The following is a 21,088-nucleotide window of genomic DNA, read 5'->3' as shown; positions in this document are numbered from 1 at the left end:
ACGCTCAACATTTGTGAATAAACGAATGAATGAATGAACGAACGAACAGCCACATGGGCCAGGGGTGGAGTTCTGCTTATGGGCACCGTGCAGCCAGGATGTCTGGGTCCCACAAGGCCCTTCTGCTGCGGAGTTCCAGGCAGAGACATTCTTCTTCAACCCTCTCTGCAACCTGGGCACGGGTTGTCTCCCATTGTACAGGTAAGAAAACTTGAGATGCAGAGACCTAAAGCAACTGGTCCACAGTCACCCAGGTGAGGAGTGTTAAAGCCCCTAGGCCAGGAGCAGGCCCCGCCCCGCCCCCCCCCCCCCCCCCCCCCCCCCCACGCCCTGCGTCCAGCTCTTCCCAGAGAAACGAGCTTATTCCAGTCTCTTTCTCCCTGACCACAAAGACTCAGCTCTGTCCTCAGAAATAGTTGGAAATTTTTATTTAAATGTTTTGTGTTCCCTTTTAACCAACACCAAAAAGAGAGAAAAAAAAATTTGTTTTTGGCCGTTCCAAACAGGAGAGTCGCTTCAAGGAGGAGCTGGCGCGTGTGTTCGAAGCTGGGAGGTGTCTGCCCGCCAGGCTGCTGCTCCCTCCCAGCCCAGGCCACCTGGGGTTGGGCAGCCAGTCCCAGGGGCCCACTTCCTGGGAGCCCCGGGAGGCCTTGGAGCGAGTGAGCAAACCCCCATCCTGGACAGAAGGACTCGTCTCCTCTTCAGATATGGACAGGAGCATGGTGGGCCCTGGGAGGTTCCAGACGGGAGGAGAGGAGAGTGGGAGGGTCAGATCTGGAATGTTCCATGGAAGCTCCAGAGCCTCCGGATCTGGAGAAATATGTTTGCTAGAAAAATAAGATGCTTTGAGAATGTCTGCAGTCTGTACTCTCTGTCTGCCCAAAAGAAACCTACCCTGCTAGCCAAAGGGGCAGCGGGGGCGGGGGGGCGGGGGTGGGGCTGAGGCAGGAGGCTGGGAACCGGTCCGGCCCCAGGGGAGGATCCAGAGGGGAGCGAGGCCGAGGCTGGCAGCAGACTGGTTTCCCGGGTCCCCTTTCCGGCAGCTGCAGAGGCTGTGGGTGCCCCCACCCCCTGGCCCCTTGAGGTGTGGCCCATGGGCGGTGTGCAGCGCTGGGAGGGGGAGGCTGGCCATCCGTGATGGGCTAGTGGATGCCCGGGCCCGGGCCCTCAGAACAGGACGCCCAGGAGGAGCAGGGCCAGCGAGAGCAGCGGGAAGCCCGGGGAAGGGCTGTCTGAGGAGCTGGCTGAGGCACAGTGGTCGCGGTTGGCACCGATGCAGGCGGCGTAGGCCATCACGTGGGGGATGTAGTTCTGCTCGTGGACGCCGTGCAGCAGGTGTGCCATGGGGCCCTTGGCGAAGACTGCCACGTCCTCCCCGCCGTGGGTCTCGTGCCGCAGGGGCACGGCAGACTGCGCCTGGTAGTTGTTGTGAGCTGTGGGCCAGAGGAAACATTTGCAGAGGGCCCGGCAGGGGCCTGGCGCCGGGCCCCTCCCAGGCTGGCTCGAATGCCCCATTTCACAAAAGAGAAAACTGAAGCTCCGTGCAGGGAAGGTATTCTGCACAAGGCCACAGGATTCGGGCCTGAGTCCATTCTAACACAGAAGCCTGTGCTCCCAACCCCCAGACGAGGAAGTCAGCCTCCCCTGATCTCTCTGGACCAGCAGGAAAGGCAGCCCAGGAGAGGGTCTTACCATTGGATGGATGCACCATTAGATGCTCCACCCAGGAGCCTCTGGGGGCATTCAAACAAATGAATATTTAACAACAAAGAATCGGATGAATAGAATACCTTGGGAAGGCTCCTACATTGGAATATTACGTAGCCAGTAAAAGTGACTGCAATACAGCGAACAGCTCTGTGTGCCAGGCTCTGTGCTAAACTATCAGACCCATTCAGTTCCTCAGACAGCCTCGGGAGGTAGAACCCTTTTATGGAGGAAGCCGAAGCTGAGAAAGGTGGAGTTACGCGTGCAAGGTCCCAGAGCTACCAAACTGCAGAAGGGGATTCAAAGTCAGATTGTCCTGACTCGGTCCTGACTATTCTGAGACCCCGGACCTCGAGCACAAGCCCACACTCACTCTGTCCCCAGGCCCACCCCCAAGGGGCGTCCCGTTCCCCCCCACCCCCCAGTCCTGGCTCTCGGCAGCCTCACCGTAGTCCACCATGGAGACATTTTCTCGCTCCCCGCCCACCACCTTGTAGCCAGGCCCGTTGCCGTACAGGATAGAGGTGAAGGGCTTCTTGTCCGTGTCGCTCAGCATGGGGGCCAGACCTGCACGGGATGGTGATGGTCCAAGGGTCATGTGGGCGCACCAGGGGCACAGTCCCTTCGAAGGGCCCGACCCCGCTCCAGGAAGGCCCCCTTCCGAACCTGACTGACTGCCCACCAACTGTCCCGCTGTTTTCGCTGTGCCCACATCCCTCCCGTCCACCCTCCCATCCTCTCTCTCATTCTTTTTTGATTTCTCTTTCTTTTTTAGAGAGAGAGAAACATCGACGCGTTGCCTCCAGTACGCGCCCAGACCAGGGGTCAAACCCGAAACCCTTTGGTGTACAGGACGACGCTCCAGCCAACTGAGCCACCTGGCTGAAGCTCTCCCGCTCCTCTACCCATCCTTCATCCAGGGAGCCAGCCACACATCCACGCACTCACCTCCCTCGCTCCCCGCACCCTGCACGCCCCCACCTGTCAGTAAGTCCTCATGGAGTCCCACCGGTGCCGGGCCCTGGGCCTGCCGACTCTCCCACCCCAGCCCTGCTCCGAGAGTGCCCCGTGCCCACCCCACTGGAAGCCGCCTACCAAAGATGGAGTTGCCACGGGGTGTGTACCCGCCGAAGGTGAAGACGTGGGAGTGGTCAGCAGTGACAACGGTCAGCGTGTCTTCCAAGGAGGTCATGGCGCCTGCCTGCCCAATGGCCATGTCCATCTCCACCGCCTCGTGCAGCGCCTGCTTGGCCTTGCCCTCATGGTGCCCGTGGTCGATCCTGCCTCCTTGAGACACCGAGGTCAAGGGCCCGGGTGAGGGGGAGGGGAAGGAGACCGGCACCGCGAGCCCCACCGCGTGACCGCCTGGTTCGCCACACCAGGCTTGTATGCAGCCATTCCAGCTGTACCGCGGCTCAGAGCGGGCGAGCTGCTGCACCAGGGGCCCACACGAGGAGGCTGCAGAGCCGGGACTTAAAGCCGATCCACCTGCTTGAAAAGCGTGCGCTCTTTCCCCCACCCCAGGCCACTTGCAGCACCGATTCTTCAGGGGCTTGACCCTGAGGCATCAGCGAGGCAGGGAGGGAACCAACATGCCTGAGTGCCTACCAGGGGCCAGGCATGACCAGCCGATGCTTGTTTCCCCTGCACAACAATCCTGGGCAGAGACCAGTACAATCAGCCCCATTTACAGACAGAGCGACTGAGGCCCAGGTGGGGCAGTCACGTGCCCAAGGTGGGATTTGCCGGGATCTGAATTCAGCTGGGACTCACTCTGGATCACCTGCTTTGCCACCTCCCCTTTGAAGAGCCCCCTCTGAGGGTGAAGCGCAGTCCAGAAAAGTGGTGAGCAGGCAGGGCCCGTGGCAGACTTCCAGAAAGACCCGTGGAGGCCTGCGGCCCCTGCTGCGGCCCCCAGGTAAGCACAAGAGGCCTGGCGCGGAGCCTGGCTTACAGGCCTCAGCCAAGGGCTCTGTGACCTTAGGGAACACACTTCCTGTCTCTAACAGGAAGATGCTGCCTGGGTGGACACTCCCAGCTCGGAGGGTCCCGAACCCGGGCGCCTGGCCGCCCCCCTGCCCGCTAGCCTGAGCCTCACCACTGCGGCCTGGCAGGCTGGAAGGGTGGGTCCTTCCTTTGTTGTGGCTCTGGGAGCAGCTGGCCTGGCGGCCAGGTCCTGGCCCCGCGCGCACAGAGCACCGCTCCCGGGGGAGCCCGCGCTCACCACCACTGGTTCCTGGCTGGTGCCTCGGCGTCAGAGGCCTGCTCGGGGCCAGGCCGAGACCGCCGTGCTTGAATGGGAACCCCGGGGTTTGGCGAGAAAGCAGTCAAGCCGGGCTGGCGGCCACCGGCCTCTGGAGGGCGGAGGGGCCCGAGCGGGTCTGTCTGTGCAGTGAGGGTCGTGTACAGGTTGTCCGTGCTTGTGTGTGTGCGTGGAGACAAGGCTGTCACAGCGTCGGAAGATTCTGGGAAGTTTATCACATCCTCAGACTTCCTGTTGTTATTGACTTGGCTATCGGTAATAATAGAAACGTGGGGGATGTATTCTCTGCCGGGCCCTGGGCCAAGTACTTCATGTTTCCGAACACAACGGCTGCTGATAACCCTTCCAGGAGAGGCCGGCTCTGCGGGGCCTCCTGCGACAGAAGTGCACAGGTAGAGGCTGCACAGCCCGCGGACTGCAGCATCACGAGACGAGCCCAAGAGTCTGGCCCCAGGGCTCACAAGGGCCCTGGGAAATGCCGTGAATGCGGCACACAGCGCTGCTGACTCCCAGAGGGTCTGGCTCTCCCAGTGCGGGGGACCCTGAGCCTTTTCCTATCAGGGATAGGACTCATGAACTTGACCTTGGCCCTACATGTGCCCAGTAACAGCAGGTGTCCACTGTCCAGCTGTGAGGGCTCCCGGAGATGTCCTTGAGCCCCTCCAGGCAGCTGCTCAGACGCAGATGTCTCCTGGGCCTGCTGACTGGCCTTTGCGGAGGAGTGAAGCCGAGCTGGCTGCACACCCCTCCCCCCGAGAGCCAGACCTCAGGCAGTAACTCCTAGAAGGAAGGAAGGAACCTGCCTCCTCTTTCAGGAAGCCTTCCCTGACTAATAAGCCTGGTGTGTGTATGTATGTGTGATAGCAGCTTGTTGGACTGGGAGCTTTAGCACGGTCCCCTTCTCCCCCAGTCTATAATCCATCCTCCCAGAAGGAATCTCCTGCATCCTCCCCGACCTGGACAGTTCTCTTGGAGAGCTGGACCTCCCCACCCCCCGACCTCGGGCAGGCAGCCGCGCAGTCAGGCCTGGGGCCCTACCTTCCACCAGCAAGAAGAAGCCTTTGGGGTTCTTGCTCAGGATCTTGATGGCCATCTCCACCATCTCGGAGAGTGACGGGTCAGTCACATTGTTCCTGTTCAACTCGTACTGCATGTCCCCCGGCTCAAAGAGACCTGAGGAGGATGTGGGAGGTGAGAGTTCATGACCCTGCCAGGAGGGTCTCCAAGGAACCTGTGGCATCTCAGGGACCACAGGCTCCCCACACACAACCTGGGGGCACAGGGCGGGGAAGGAAGCTCCTCTGGATGGCTCCTGGGGCCCAATGTGCGCCAGATGCCATCATCGGGGCCACGCCATGGAGAAGGGGTCTCCATGTCCATTTACAGAGGAGGAGACTGAGGCTCGGGGTCAGTAACTTGCTATTTTCTGCTGCTAAGTGGATGGTCTGAGACCATCCACTACCCCCAGTCTGAAGGGCCCCAGACACGGCACCGTGGCCTCAGGCAGGGGACTCTGTTCTGGACCTGACAAGGCCGCTTGTCTGTGTGTTAACTGTGTTCACAGCGTTCACAGGTCAGGCTTGCAGTGCGCTGCACAGTGACACCACAGCAGGCTTGGGGTCACTGTCCCTTCTGTTCCCTGGGCTCAGTTTTCTCACTTCCGAAATAAATGACCCATCCCTTGACCATGTCACAAGATTTCCCATGCATCAGGCTGGTGTCCTCGGTTCCGGACGTCCTCCCAGGACACCTTGCCCTCCCGTGAGCGTGCGCAGCCGAATGACAGCTCCAGCTGGCCAAGCGCTCACTCTGTGCCATGCGCCGTTCTGGGAGCTCCGGAGGCATGCGGATGCCAGCCTCCAAGACGCTCCGATAGGCCCCGCCTCTCGGAATTCATGCCCCGGCGTGTCCCCTCCCCCAGTGACTAGGGCTGGCCTGTGGCACCAATAGAATGCCGCAGCAGTGACGGCGTGTGACTCCCAGGTCTGGGCATAAGACGCTGCAGCTTCTGCTTTGCACACTCTTGGGTTTCTGGCAGAAGCCAGCTGCCATACTGCGAGGACACTCAACCAGCTCCACGGAGAGACCCATGTGGCAGGGAAGTGAGGCCGCCTGCCAACTTATTAGCCATGCAAGGGAGGCGTCGTGGGAGCCTCAGCCCCAGTCTAGCCTTTGGAAGCCCGCAACCTCATGAGAGACCCGCCGGGCTGCTCCCAATTCCTGCCCCAAAGAAACTGTGCAAGTAATAAGTGTTTACTCTGATTCTGAACTAAGTTTGGGGATAATCGGTATATAGCAACAGATAATTATACGACGCATTAGCTCATTTAATCCTCATGACAGCCCTGAGGTAGGCCCTATCATTATCTGCATTGGACAGAACAGTCACTATTCCTACCTTATAGGAGAAGACACTGAGGCACAGAGCAGACAAAGCACTTGCCCAAGGCCGCACAGCTCCAGGTGGCAAGAGCTGGATTTGAACCCAGCACTCTAGCTCTAGGGTCCACGAGTGGAACTGTCTTGCTCCGTGGGTGCATGCACCGCTCCATGCAGCCTGGGTGTGGTACGGAGTCTGTGCCACGTGACCCACACAAGCAGAGGGCTGTGTGTGTCTGGGGGTCCTCTGGGTGCCCAGCTCTGAACCCATGATCTCCAATGATACACCCAGGACCTGGGGGCTGAGCTCCTTGGGAAAGGTTTGCAGGAGATTTGGCCACCACTCGCTGGGCACACTAGCCAGGTGGGAAAGGGGGCCCCGGTGTCGGCATGGTGTTGCTCTGGCCTTGGCCTACCTAGCCTAGAACCGCCCTGGCCCCCACGCTGCTCCCTGGCTCAGATGCCCTGCTCCGCAGCCTGAGATTCGCTTAAGCCTCAGCCCTAACCGGCGTTCAGACTCGCCGGCCCGTGCTCCAACCGGTGGTGGGGCATGCCGTAGGTAGCTTCCCTTCTCTGACCTCTAGCTTCCCTCTGGGTTCAGTGGGGCTATTCACCCTGCACAGCCAGCAGTTTTGGGGCCGAAATTCTATGAACCAGAACCCTTCCTCAGCCCTCCCAGGTCCTGGAGCCTGAGCACAAAGGTCCCTCCGAAGGGGGAGCAGGCTGGGGCCTGGCCCCCAGGTGCTGGGCCACACAGCCCTTGCCCCAGGGCACCCGGCCAGGCAACCAGCACTCCCACCCCCGACCCCCTTACCTAGGAGGTAGTCCACGGTGCTGGGGTGGAGGGCCAGGAGCTCGGTGCGGTTCCAGACGTAGTGAGAGTGCTAGGAGGAAGGGCCCGGGTCAGTCACGTGGGGCTGGGGGAGTTGGAGGGACAGGCCCCAGCTGGTCCCAGAGTTGGGGGCACGTCTTCGTTTCTGTTTCCTTCAGTCCTTTAACACCCCCTCCCCGAGGACCTACTGTTCCTGCCTTCAAGTACTGACAAGTAAATAGGCCATTCTAATGCAGGGGAAGGAGAATTCTGAGAAACCGGGGGTCCCTGTGAGCCCAAAGCAGGGTCAGGGAAGGCTTCCTGGTGGAGGTGACGTCCTGAGGAGGCCCTAGAGGACAAGCAGAGATTGATCGGCCTGGGGCCCGGAAGTAGAGTTCTAAGTAGAGGAGTGTGGGTCAGAGGAGAGGCAGGCGCAGGCCACAAGGGGCCCACTGAGAGGTGTGAGCTGTGTTCTGGGGGTCTCAGAGAGCCAGGGAGGAAGCGAGGCCCTAGATCTGCCCTGGGGCCCCCATATGAGGGGACAGTGAGGGAGGAGGTGCTGCTCCTTCAGGGCACAGAGGCCACAGGTCCTAGCACTGCCAGGAATCAGCTGTGCGTCCTCGGGAGGGTTGCCCTCTGGGCAACGGCACTAGGACCGGTGGTTTGCAGAACGCAAGGGTTATTGTAGGAAGGAAGGCAGAGAGGCTCACAGAACGGGCTCTCATCTATCCATCCCACTCCCACCCGCTCCTCTGCTTCCCCAACGTGGCTTTATCTCATCCTTCGGGCCCTGTACGGTAGACATTATCATTCCCATTCTACAGATGAGGAAACTGAGACACATGGATGACACAGCCACTCAGTGGTAAAGGTGAGATGCCCTAGAACCTCGTCTTAAGGCCTGGTTTTCAAGGAACACAGTGAACCCCTGTCTGGCCCCGGGGCCACGGGCCCGCTCCCTCCCTCTTGGGGTCTAGACTGAGTTCCCAGGGAAGTTCCCTGCAGGCAAGAAGAATCCAGCTCTGGTCCAATGTCCCAGCTAGAGAAACCGAGGCTGGGGGGGGGCTGTCTTTCTGGCTGGGGGGGGGCCGGGCGTGGCTCTGGCCCAGCTGGAGCTGACTCAGAAGGAGCGGGTGGCAAAGCTTCAAAGAGGCTCCGTCCCTCCCCCGTCAACCCTGTGGGGGCCATTCCCCTGCCCCCGCCCCACCTCACTCTTGGCCCGGCCCCGGCCCACAAGGCCTCCCCTGGGGCCAGTCCTGGAACCCTCAGAAACCCAACCCCAGAGTGACATCAAAGTGGCGGCCAGGCTGCTCCCCACTGTCTTCAGCCCTGACCGCAGTCATTTCCAGACCCCAGCTACCCCAAGCCCGGAGGCCAGCAGCACGGATTTAAAAGGCCAGAGCCGCTCCGGGAGCCAGAGCCCGGGCCCTTCCCACGTCCCGGCCTCCCTCCCCAGCACGTGCCCTCGCCCAGGCCACAGCCGACTCCCCGTGAAGGGCTTCGACCTCACGCCTGCCACCCCTGCCTGCAAAACCTCCCGACACTGCCTCTCTGCCCCCTTCCCTCCTGTCAGGCCTCCCCTCCCTGTGGGCTGACCCCTCTGGGTTCCAGTAGGTCCTGGGCGTCCTGCCATCCCAGCACAGAGTGGTCCACGTTGCCTTGACCACTGACTCATCATTCGGGCCTCATGCCCAGCCCGGGGCTCTGCACACAGTAGGGGCTCAGGTGAGCCGAGTGTCCATGCCGGCTATCTACTCCTTGGTCCACCCTCCTCCTTGCTGCCTAGCTTTTTCCATTGCCCGCCCCTAGAGGAAGGAATTGACTGGCTACCTACTATGTGCCATTCACATATCTGTTAGAGTACTTGAGCCCATTGAGGTAAGAATGATGACCGCATTTGAGAGGAGAAAACTGATTCAGGGAGGGCTCACCCGGCCCCAGCCCCAGCCCCAGCCCCAGCCCCAGCCCCAGCCCCACCGCAGGCCGCCCTGCCGCCACCCGGGCCCTGAGCAGGCTACCTTATGCCTCGGTTTGAAACTCTTCCAGATGTCGATGAGGTTCAGACCGTCCAGCCTCGTGCCCCTGGCCTTCTCGTCTTGCTCATACTCCACGTCGGTTGTATTCTTGGGGAACATGTACTTCCGGCCACCCCCTAAGATCACCTAAAGGGGACAGGAGCCATCAGTACCCCGGGGCTTCCAAGTGTCCAGAAGCCCCGGTGGCCCCGACCTGGCGATGGCGTGGACGCCTCTCCAGCCCAGAGAGTCCCGGGTTCTGTCTGCGCCGCTCCCCCGAGCCTTTGCTTCTCCGGCCCGGGGAGGGGACGTCCTCAGTCTACTGGGACTGTGGTCTGGGCTTCTGGGGGCGACACCGGAGCTGCTGGTGGCCTCCTTCCCCCAGCTTTCCGGAGCCCTGACGCACAACTCCCACTGGTTCAGACACGCTCTCTTCCTCAACTTTACACCGAACGCGTCTCCATCTTCCAACTAAGGAAATGGATGCCAGAATCTGATTTCCTTTCCCCAAGGCCGCAAAGCCAGCAAGGGGCAGAGCCGGGATTCGAACCCAAGACTTCTCCCAACCCTGGCACCAGGGCCCTGCCGTGTCCACAGAGCCCACAATGGAGCCTCCAGAGCTTCCTCTCCCCAGTGAGAGGCTGGGTGCCCACAGGCTGGAGGCCTTGGCCGGGGAGGTCCTGGGGCAGCCCAGCCGGGAGCCTGGCCGGACAGCGGGCCAGGGCTCATGTCTGTGTGGCCACCGCCAGGCTAATTTTACCCACCACGCTGCCTGCACGGGCGGAGGGACGCGCGACTGTTTGTTTTCCTTGGGAGTCCATGTTTGAAGTCCTGACTATTTTTAAAACGGGGCCAAGAGCATAACAGCTGCCGCCCACAGTTACCACCACACCGGTGTCCTCCTGTCACCACAGGCGTCAGCCCAGGCCACCGCCCCGGCTGACACCTTGGGAGAGCGGAGCCTGGCTGCGGCGGCCTCACATCCACTGTCCCCGGGCCTGGCGTCTCGCCACCGCCCCCCCCGCCGCCGCCACCTTCCGCTCCATGTTCCTCCTGGGGAGCCAGGTTCTGTGGGGAGGTGAGGAAGGCCCCCCAGGGCCAGCCTGGATCATGGGGACTTGGAGGGGGCACGGCTTTGAATCCTGACTCTGTCCCTTCTCGTCCAAGGGCCTGTCACTTCTCTCTGAGCCTCAGTTTCCCTTCCTATAAAATCAATGTGACATCTCCCCCTCCCCCCGTAAGATTGTCACAGCCACAGGCCTGTCCCAGGAGGACATGAGGTAACGCAGGGGTCCCAGCACCGGGGGTTGGGGGGGCTCATAGACAGTGTCCTCAGTGGCACGAGGAGCTGGAGGTCACGGTATTTGCAGAGGGACCAATGCCCAGCTGCCGGCTCTGGCCAGCATCTCCGGGGGTGGGGCGGGCTGCGAGAGCAAGGAGGCGAAGGGGCCTCGGGTCACCGGCCCCTCACCCCCCCACCCCGTTCCCACAGAACCTGACCCCTTGGCATTCTCCAAGTGGAAACGAAGCCCCCAATCTCCCTGCCTGGAGCCTCCTCGTTTCCAGCCCAGCAGAGACTTCACACGGGCTCATTAAACTCCCAAATAACAGACTTGCTGTTTGGCTTTGGGGTTTGGGTTTGTGTCTTTTTCTTTCTTTCTCTCTCTGTCTCTTTGTTTTTTTTAAAGCAAAAGATATTTATTTTCAGGGCGGACACCAGGATTTTTGTTTCATGTACAGCCCAGGGGCTGGGGGCTGGGGGCTGGGGGCTTTGGGCTTTGGGGTGGTGGTGATGCGGGGCCAATGGGAGAGGAAAGGATGAGGAAGAGAGGCGAGGGAGCAGGGGCAACAGTCACCTGGGCCTCCCCCTCGCTCGTGCCCTCGTCCCCCAGTGGCCCCTGAGGACCCCCCATCCAACCCTCACCCCCAGCAGAGACATCTGCCCCTAAGCGCCTGCCCCCCCTCAGGCTGCTCCTGCCAACACTCTCTGAAGAGCGGCCCATAATTACAGCCTGTGCTTGTACAACAAATGTTCTCACATCCATGACCTCATCTCGGCCTCCAGCGCTCCGAGGAGGGGCAAGGGGGGCTCTCTGTTGTTGTTGGACAGGTGGGGAAACTGAGGCTCGAGGAGGAGAAGTGACTTGTCCTGGGACACAAGCCCAGTGCGGGCGAGGTCAGGGCGGCGGCTGGGCCCAGACACACGCTCACCACAAGGGTCACCAGGACCCTGTCCTGAAAGGGGCGTTCAGTCCGCCCCTGGGAAGAGGGGACTCAGGGGTTGGTACAGGGACCAGGGGGGCCTTAGAAACAGGGGGGATGGCATGGGGGGCAGAAGGTGGGTCTGGGAGCCAGCAAGTTCCGTCTGGTAAGGTCAGAACCAGGTAAGGGGTAGGAGCGGCCTGGGGGACTTCCTCTGAGGCTCACTGAACCCCCATTATAGGCTCAGGGGGCCAAGCCCCCTTACCCCTTCACCCAGTGCCCCCAGGAAATAAGAAGAGCCTGAAAAAGAAACAAGCCAGAGATTCTCATTTAAGGGGAGAGAGTGGGGACCCATCCAAACGCCAGGTGGGCAGTGTCCGGGCTGCACGTGCTCGCTCCCGCACCCGGGCCTGCTCAGTGTTCAAAAGCTTGCGTCTCCGGTGCAGACACGTGGCCCCCGCATAAACGCTGCCGCTGCCCAAGCACTCTGATAGGTGTCAGGCCCTGCGCTAAGCCCACGGGGGTTCTTCTGTTCAGATGTTGCAATGGGTCTACGGGACAGCTGCATTTCACAAAGAGGTGATGACAGGGAGGGCTCGAAGAGAGCAAGTAACTGATCCAAGGCCATACAGTTAGTTGACGGGACATGGATTTGAACCCCAGAAATTTAAAGTCGAGAGCCCATGCTAAGCACTGTGCATAGGTTCCCGGGGCGCGCGGGGTGAGTGCATGAGACACGTACCTGTTTGCGAACTCGGGAACGTACAGGCAGGCGCTCCCCTCAGGTGGCCACTCTGCCACCCTGCCTCCTTGTTTTGGGGGTGGGGTGCCACGCCAGGTTCCAATTTACGAAATAATCCCTGGGCGCCTGGTTCCCCAGGCGTGGTGGCGGCCACATCAGGGTTTATCCCTCAGCCCCACCGCGGAGAAACCCTACAGAGCCTCTCTGCCCCGACCGCAAATCCCGTAATGGGCGGGGAGCCCTCCCAGGTGTACGGGGCGCCAGGCCAAGCTGCTGCTCCCGGGTCGGCCTGTGCCTGAGGCCCTGCCTCACAGCCCGTGGGTCCCTGCGCTGGCTGCATCCCCTGAACTCGCCTCGATGTCCCTGATGTTGTGCATGAGCTGGTAGGCAATGTCCTTGCAGCCCTGGCTCAGGGCCTCCGGGGGCATCTCGTTGTCTGAGTACCAGTCCCGGTCGGCAGAGTGGGCGTAGGTGGCGCTGGGGGTGGCGTGGTTCACTCGCGTGGTGGTCACGACGCCCACAGATTTCCCTGGGGTGTGGGAGAGGAGGGGTTGGCTTCATCTGGAGACAGCAGCGTGCAAGTGGCCCTCCTTCTAGCTAAAGGCTTGCCTCCCGCTGGTCGGATGGCTGGCTGGTCCTTGGCCCCCCATCAGTACTAAGGGGGGGATGGTGGCTTCCATACCTCTGGTAGCTCAGACAGTCTGCCTGCTGGAGGACCCTGGAGCTGTGAGCTCCTGGGCCGGGGCCCTCCCCTCCAGTGTGGACCCTGCTGAACCCCAATCCTGCAGAAAGCACCTCTATTCCACCGAGTGCCCTGCAAGAACACCGGGGCCCCTCCAAAGGGCTCCTGGGTGGTAGTGTTGTCACCTGTGTCAGCCGGCCCCAAACCCTGACTCTAAAGTTCCTGGGGACCTGGGTCAGGGCCTCCTGACTCCGGCAGGAAGGGAGGAGGACGCGTGTCCTGAACCGCCCCCCCTCCTCGGGGCTGGCACTGGGCTAGGCCCCTTGCCGTCCTCACGCCAAGCCTGCGAGGGGGCTATGTTTTCATGCCCGTTTTTCAGTGAGATGAATAGCCTCAGGGAATCAATCGCTCCAGGCCCAGAGCCCACCCCGGGGTGGGACCCTAGACCACTGGCCTTCCTGTCCTGGATGGGATCCCCTGGGCTTCCACACGCTCAGGACGTGGGGGCTGGAAGCGCGCTTGAGAGCATCTTTGTCCTGCCCTCTCCTCCTACGGTCGGGAAGACTGAGGCCCAGGCGGCTCACAGAGCGGGCCCGTCCCCCACCGCCGCCCACCGCCGCCTCCACTCACCGGCGTCCTTGGCCCAGCGCAGGATGGAGGTGACCTCGTTCCCCCGGGTGGTGTTGCACTGGGAGCGCTGGGTGGCTGCGCTCACCCCCACGGTGCCCTCATTGGCCTTCACCCCGCACAGGTAGGCAGTGGCGGTGCCCGCGCTGTCGGGGACCTGCGCGTTGGTGTTGTACGTCTGCGGGGGGGGGGGGAAGGAGGGTTGGGAGATGGCCAGGCCCTGGCCCCACCCTGCCTCCCACCCACCCCCACTCACACCATGGGGCCCAGGGCATTAGGGAGGCAGTGGGATCTCCCACAGCTTTGGCTGAGCCCTGAGGTCCCCCCAGAGCCACGGGATCAACTGGCTGCCTGGTTCCTGCCCCGACTCCCTCTGCCCTGGCAGCCAGGTGTCCGACACATGGAAATGCTGGGCAGAGGAGCAGGGCTGGGCCAGCTAGGGCCTCTCTCTGGGGCTGGGGCTGGGGGAGCCAGCAAGGTGGTGGGAGAGGCAGGTGAGTCCTGGAGAAGGGAGGGGGGGTTCTTGAAGAAATGGGGGGACAGAGAGAAAGGGAGGGAAAGTGAGGGGGAGGAGGATCTAGAATGGGGATACGAGAGAGAGGCCCCCCTCCTTCAGACCTCTAGTGGAGACCCTTGAAACTCTCCCTCCCCTACCAGCCAGAGAGCTCCTTGAAGGCACAGAAGATGTTAGAGTCAGTCCCTGCTGTTCCCTGAGAGTGTGTAGAGGACCTTTATTGCAGACCACCACCAGCGGGGACAAAGACACCCGTAACAACAGCTACCACTTGACCTCAGTGATCTGATTAACTTCCTGAACCACCCTGGGAGGGAATGACTGCAACAGAACCACGGGGGAAAGAGGGTATACTGCACGACCCCCTTCACACCCAGTACGAAAGCAGGAACAGCTGATCTGTGGGTGGGCGGGCAGGGCCCAGAGCCCACGGACGGGACAGGGGCCCAGGGGGACCTCTGGTTGCCGCCATGTTCAGTTTCTCCACTTGGACGCTGGTTACACCGACGTGTGCAGTTTGTGAAAATTCAAGCCGTGCACTTGTGCATTTTTCTCTGTGTATGTTATTCTTCAATGGATTTTTAAACATCAGTGAGCTAAAACCCTCAAAATGAAGCCTTGGGGAGTAGCTACTGCTGTCCTCATTTCCCAGGGGGGCTCAGAGACCCCGGGAGGGCCGACCACCTTGCCAGAGCTCTTCTGTACGCGTTGTCAGGCTGCAAGGTGAGAGGCTTGGGCTCAGCGGGCTTGGGGCTGGAGCTCACCTTGGAGAGGGCCACGTGGGGGAACTTGTCCATCTCCAGCCTGGTCTCCTCCCCGGGGTTGTGGTGCAACTGGCCCTTGAGGATGCGGGCCGCCGTCACCGTGGAGACGCCCATCCCTGTGGTGGGGAAAGGGGGCCTCAGCCTCTCCGGCTTCTTGCCTCTCTAGTCAGCCTTCTCGGGCACCCATAGCTCTCTAGGCTGGGCGGTGGGCACCAGAGTAGGGCTCTGTAAATGGGACTGACCATCCCTTCCCTCCCCAGACCCTCAGGGGGGCCACTGAACCAGCAGACCCCATGGGTCCACAGCCCCATGGGCCTCCCATCCTCTTAAACTTGCTCCTCAGGGCTCCAGTCTCTTGCACGCACCACCCTTCCCTTCTGGCTGGCTCTGCAGGGCCCTACCTAGGTGCCCTGTCCGGCCCCGCCCTGGGGCCCCCAGGCCTCACCGTCTCCCAGGAACATGATGATGTTCTTAGCCACGTTGGTGTTGAGATTCTGGAGCTTCAGGGCATTTTTCAGGGTCTGCTGAGCTTGGTCTCTCCAGTACTTGGGGTCTTTCTCTTTCTCTGTAGGGACAGCGAGGCAGACAGAGTTATTTGGCATGGGGTGCGGCTAGCTTCTAATCCCCGCACTGACATATACTCCAACTTCTCATGCTTGAGGGAAGGTGTCAGGACGTGGGGAAGGAGCAGTGGTTGCCCATCTGAGAGTCATCGTGTGGTCTGTAAACCTATTCCAGTCCAATCCTCCAAACAAGCCTGTGGACCCTGGGTCTTCTCCTCAAATCTCAGAAAGAAGAAACCAAGGCTCAGAGACAGCAAGCAACTGGCCCAAGGCCACACAGCACTGGCAGGCACTGGCAGAACTGGGTTTCACTCCAAAGCCCGGGCTCACTCTTTTTCCTCCCAGTCGAGGGACATTTTGCTAAGGCAGCAAATGAATCTGCTCTAGCGCGATTAGGAAGGTAATGTTTAAGCTGTTCGAGAGAACAAACTACTTCCAACTGCAGGAGTCCCCAGACATCTGCAGCCATCAATTATACACTCTGCTCGGCTTACTCATTAAAGTAGGTTCAGCAGAAACCCGACTCAGTGACAGCATTAACAGTGGCGCTGAAAAGCCAGGCTTGCCTTTTGTGTGAAGACCTGCCTTTTGTTTTAGGTGGCGAGTTGAAATAGCGACGCACAATCGCACTCCTGTTAGGATAAATCAGCACGTTCAGCACCCCTGATCTCGAGAGAAAACGGAAGCAGGCATGCTCTCTCCCCTTTCTCTTTCTCTCTCCCCCTCTGTCTCCCTCACCTGTGTGTGTGCGGTAGTCAACCCTCCAGGGGAAGGAACACAGCTATAGTGCTTGTTGGACCTCAACTCTGCACCCCTTCCCCCCGCCCTGCTGTGACAAGTGTCAGCTGTATAGATAAGTCACCTCCCTGGGCCTCAGTTTCCTCCCCTTCAAATGCTGTTGTTGGTACCTTCCTCTCAGGGTCTTACGAGGACTAGATTAGATCAGACAAGTGACGCACCTGACCCACAGGAGGGGACTAAAGGCCCCCCACCCCCTAGTAATTCCATCACCAGGCCTGGACTCCCTTATTCTTCCAAACAGCGGCCCAGGCTCCCCATCCGCGAGACTCAGGGCCTTCCCACCGCCTGCCGACTCTGCTCTGTACTCGGGCCCCATTAAACCTGCGCCTTGGCCTGCAGGAGCCTGGAGATGGACGCTTTGTCAGGACTCTTTTTTAACAGCCTCCCATTGCATAGAAGGGAAGGCTGAGGCCCAGAGGGTGGAAGGGGTGGAACACAAGGCCGTGCTACGTGTTCGTGGGCTGAGAACACGGCCCTCCTGCCTGGGCCCAGCTCGAGCCTGAGCTGCCTTTTGGGACAGCGGTGGGTGAAGGGCACAGCACTCCTTCCTCATAAGCACGGCCCCAGGCAAGTGCAGGTGCTACACGCACACACAGCTTGCTGGGGTCGCTGCAATTACTTCCTCCACATTAAAGAGTGAAACACAGGGTGCCGAGATCAAGCTGAAGAAGAAAAACAGGAAACCCACACACCTATGGGGCTGCGCCCCTGCCTGCGGGGTGGTGGGCGAGGAGGTGGAAGGAAGCCTTGCACCTATCCATACTTCACACCTCTCCCCCAAGAGGTGTTCCCTGAGGTCCCCCCCACCCCAATTCCTTAGCCTACCGCCTTCACCCGGACAGCCCCCAGCATTCTCTCTCTCTCTCTCTCTCTCTCTCTCTCTCTCTCTCTCTCTCTCTTTCTCTCTCTCTCTCTTCTGAAGGGGTCTGCTGAGCTCACTAATTTCAAACCCCAGTGGCAGAGGCCCCAGCTGGAGCCCTGGCCCTCCCACCAGCTGTGCGCACCCACTTGAGTCCCTGCCACTGCAGTTTCTGCCCCAGGATATCGGGGGGGGGGACAGAGCTACCTGCAGGCGGTGTTGGGGTTAAATGAGGTAAAGCCCGGGAAAGTGCCTGGACCGGGGGTTCAGACCAGGGACCCCACTGGCTCTGCGCTGGTCCTGATCTCCTTCCTGCCTCCCTCCCCACACACCACAGTGCCCAGGCTTTGGGCCAAGACCTCCTGTGGCCGTTTGGGTGCCATCTGGGTGGCAGTGAACTTCCCACCCTGACCACCTGGCACAACCTGCCTCCCCCCACCCCACTGCCCTGCACCTGCTGCTCCGTCTCCACACAAGTTTTGTTACGTTTGCCAAGTTCCCTGCTGCGTTTGCTGCCTGCAGGGCCCTTGTCACTTTCACCAGAGCCATCGCAGGACTTTGTCCTCCAAGCAGTACGGTGGCTGCCAAACTGACTTCATTGTCAGAGGACTGACTTAAGCCATGAGGGCTTTGGACACCTGAGTGGCAGGGGGCCATTGGTCTCAGAAACCATTAAGTGACACGCGTAAATGCTCAGGCCACAACACTCCGTGAAGGGTGCCTGCCACTGCACCGTGCGTGCTGTGTGCTTTGTGCGTGTGAGGCTTGGGAGAGGCCGGACTCATCTCTGGTGGCAGAAATACGGCCAGTGACTTCCTTCGGCTCGGGGGTGGGGCTGGCTGGGGAGGACACGGGAAGGGACCTTGGTGTCCCATGACTAGACATGTTCTTCCAGCTCATCAAGCTACACGTGTAAGACCTGTGTGCTTTTGTGTGAGTTATACCAAATATTTAACGAGGAGGAAGAAGGAGAAGGAGACACAATGGACGACCGCAGCACATGCATCAGAATGGCTCAAATGAAACAGGTCACAAAAAACTGAATTGCTGAATATTTGAAAATCTCTTATTTTCTCACTTGTTCATTCTTTCCCTTTTCACCCACCTGCTCACTCACTCGTCCCCCAGGTGGGCTGTGAGGGCTGCGAAAGCTGGGACTCAGTCCCAGAGGGGCCCGGGTCCCCGCGGACACACACCAAAAGGCATCATGGGATCGCAGGGGGAGCGATGGCCTGGGAACCCCACGGCCCAGGTCCTATTCCCATCTCTGGCACAGCCTCTCTGTGTGGCCTGGGAGGGCCAGTCCTTCTCTGTACCCCGATTTCCTGATCTTCCTGAGAGCTCCGCCCCTTGCCAGGCACTAGGGCCGTCCCATGTCCTTCCCACAATAGCCTGAAGGAGAAGTTCTCTCCGCTGAGCAGATGGAGAAATTAAGGCTCAAGGAGGGCAAGTGGGGAGCTTCCGGCCCCATGATGGACTGCGCCAAGGAGGGCTCCCCTTTCTGACTACTGACACTGAAATGCTGGGGGGAGGGGGCACCAGAACAATTCAGGAATTCAAAAGCGGAGAGGTAAACGGAAACGGATGCTGAGGGACCCTGGGGGGTGTCAGACGAGATCCAGCTCTAGGTCAATGCTGTTCGAATGGGTGCACTCGGCCTTGGAGCTATGGAAGGGATGGGACAGGAAGCCAGTTGTGAGAAATGTGAACTCAACTCCAAATCTGAGCCAGGATTAAGTGGGGTCTGAGTTTGTAGCTTAAGAACCTCCAACTGAGAAATTAACATAAAACTGATCTAGAATTCACTGAAACATCACATGTAACAGGGCACTGTAGAAACACTTCCAGATGAGCCCCCAGTCAAAAGCAAAACACCAAACTCTCGTTGAAGATGAGTTCACAAGCAAGAATTACAGACCACAAGGAAACATGCTCGTCCGTGAGTTAGGCAGACAAAACCGACAGGAGACTTAGCAGACCCGGAGTTGGAAGAGTTTATAGAATAAGTTATATTTCAGATACTCACAGAGACGAGAAAAGAGACACCCTAGCCCTGGCAGGTGTGGCTCCGTGGATTGAGCACTGGGATGCAAAGCAAAGGGTCGCTGGTTCGATTCCCAGTCAGGGCACATGCCTGGGTTGCAGGCCAGGTCCCCAGGTCCCCAGTGAGGGGCGGGGAGTGGCGTGAGAAGCAACCACACACTGATGTTTCTCTCTCTCTCTCTCTCTCTCCCTTCCCCCCTCTCTAAAAATAAGTAAATTAATTAAAAGAAACCCCAATTAAAGAATAGGAAAATAGCTCTCTCCCTTCCTCTCTCTCTCTCTCAAATCAATAAAGTAAAAAAAAAAACCCACCTCTTTTTTTAAAGAACAGGAAAATATAAAGGGGGAAAGCGTGACCTACAACACGAACACAGGCAGCAGTGGAGGTGGGGTTTCCCCTTCTGCACACTTGTTTCCAGCTCTTAAATACTTTGGCCGGTTCCCTGACCCTGCACACAGACAATGCCCTCATCCCACCCTCCGCCTGCGCCCCCAACTCCCACCTGGCACTAAGGAGGAGGTGAGGCAGGTGCCGATGGCCAGCACTAAGAACGGTGAGATCATGGTGTATACTCCAAGACCCGCTCTCTCTCCGGAGCCCAGGGGTACGATCGCTGTGGGTGGGTGGGAGGGGTGAGCTGGCAGTGGTCAACCCGTTAGCTGATGTTAGGTGATGTTCCAATCCTAGAAACGAACAACAACAACAAAATTAAAAGACACGTGGGCCACAGCTCCAGAGTTCCTATGTTCATTCACTTAATTTCTTGGTTGGTTCATTCATTAAGTCGTTGCTGAGCACCTGTTACAGGCCAGGCCTGGGGTTACAAACCCAGGTGGTCCCCGGCTCAGGAAGCTGCATCACACAGCTGTGGAGCGTTAAACGAGGACTGGGCTGCAGAGCGGCTCCTCCGCTTCCCACGGGAACCTCCACTTTTAGTCCATCCGAACGCACCAGAGTCCGGTCTTTCTGCAGCACGCATCCAACTGTGACACGCGCCAGAAACTCCTGGAGGGCTTGTTAAACCACATGTTGCCCCCCAAATCCCCACCCTTGCCCAGAGATTCTGACCGCACTGCCGACAGGCTCCCAGGCGATGCCCCTTGCTGCTGGCTCTTGGACCACACCTTGAAAAGCACTGTTCTAGAACATCAGTCTCCAGGCTTTTAACTACCTGTGTCCTGAGAGCATCTGAAACCACATTTCTCAGAATGAAAAAAAAGCGTCCAACCTTTCTTAGAGGGGCACCTGCATTTGCTACATTCTCTTCCAGAGCTTGTCATGTGTGGGGTCAGACACAAAAATGACAGGGGTGACATACAGGAGAAGATTGGCTGATGAGGGTGGGCATTTCTGCATAGTAACGTTAGAGATGACTCTGATAGTTTCTGCATTTCCCAAGATTTCTTCTGCGTTGAGATGTTATCTTTATCATTTTTTTGAAAACGTTATTTAAAAAAAAAGACTGGGAGGAAACACACCAAAATATTAACTGTGGCTTTCTCTGGGCAGTAAGACTGAGTGATCATTCATTCATTCATTCATTCTTCTTTTTTATCTTATTTTTGAATTATCCAAATTGCTTAAAAATGAGCACGTGTTAATGGTACAAGAATGTTTTTAACTTGTGATTATCTTGTTAGGCTCATGAGGAATAACCCCACTGACAGCTGAGAAATGTGCTAACTCTTTGGATACAAATGTTACTGGAAGATGAAGAATTTTAAGCGGCAAGAGTTTTACTGGGAAATACTGTTATTATTTCCCCCAAAACCAAGATAAAAATGATTATCCCATTTGTTGGGATAACCTAAGAAAAATTTATTTTAAGTCTCAAGAGATCCACAAAGCATTACAGTTCTGGGAAGCGTTGATTCAGGCAGAAACCCAAACAGCATTGAGATCGGGGGTGCAGGTAAGAGGTATTTATGAGGGAGGGGCGTAAGCACATCAGCGGAAGGAAGGAATTTTTAAGGATGCAGATCAGCTAAGGAAGGGGTTTCTCTGCAGGTGCAGAGTAGCCCGGTGGTGATAACTCTACAGAAGGCCATTGGTTTTCAGTCAGAACGTCATCGTCGTTTCTCCCTGTTATTTCTGCGAACAGCTGTCGGACTACAA

At 58.8% G+C, this 21,088-nt stretch overlaps 1 protein-coding gene across 3 annotated transcripts in view; it reads right to left on the bottom strand.

The window, feature by feature from the left end:
• Positions 1-421: 421 nt before the first annotated feature.
• The window catches only part of ALPL (alkaline phosphatase, biomineralization associated), a 56,770-nt gene continuing 36,103 nt past the window's right edge, over positions 422-21,088 (bottom strand). For all 3 annotated transcript variants that reach the window (XM_045859634.1, XM_045859635.1, XM_045859633.1), the window contains exons 2-12: positions 19,476-19,656; positions 15,152-15,271; positions 14,707-14,822; positions 13,432-13,606; positions 12,473-12,648; positions 9,179-9,322; positions 7,164-7,233; positions 5,009-5,143; positions 2,803-2,994; positions 2,155-2,274; positions 422-1,433 (exon numbers count right to left, since the gene is read on the bottom strand). In XM_045859634.1, the coding sequence (XP_045715590.1) occupies positions 1,168-1,433; positions 2,155-2,274; positions 2,803-2,994; positions 5,009-5,143; positions 7,164-7,233; positions 9,179-9,322; positions 12,473-12,648; positions 13,432-13,606; positions 14,707-14,822; positions 15,152-15,271; positions 19,476-19,536 (1,575 nt within the window). In that variant the 5' untranslated portion in view covers positions 19,537-19,656 and the 3' untranslated portion in view covers positions 422-1,167. The remainder of the gene's footprint in view (positions 1,434-2,154; positions 2,275-2,802; positions 2,995-5,008; positions 5,144-7,163; positions 7,234-9,178; positions 9,323-12,472; positions 12,649-13,431; positions 13,607-14,706; positions 14,823-15,151; positions 15,272-19,475; positions 19,657-21,088) is intronic.

This window comes from Phyllostomus hastatus, unplaced genomic scaffold (genome assembly GCF_019186645.2).
Source record: "Phyllostomus hastatus isolate PE091 unplaced genomic scaffold, TTU_PhHast_1.1 phas_scaffold_182, whole genome shotgun sequence".
Classification (NCBI taxonomy): Eukaryota; Metazoa; Chordata; class Mammalia; order Chiroptera; family Phyllostomidae; genus Phyllostomus; species Phyllostomus hastatus.
The sequence above is the reverse complement of the archived record's forward strand: the minus strand, read 5'-3'. Positions and strand labels throughout refer to the sequence as shown.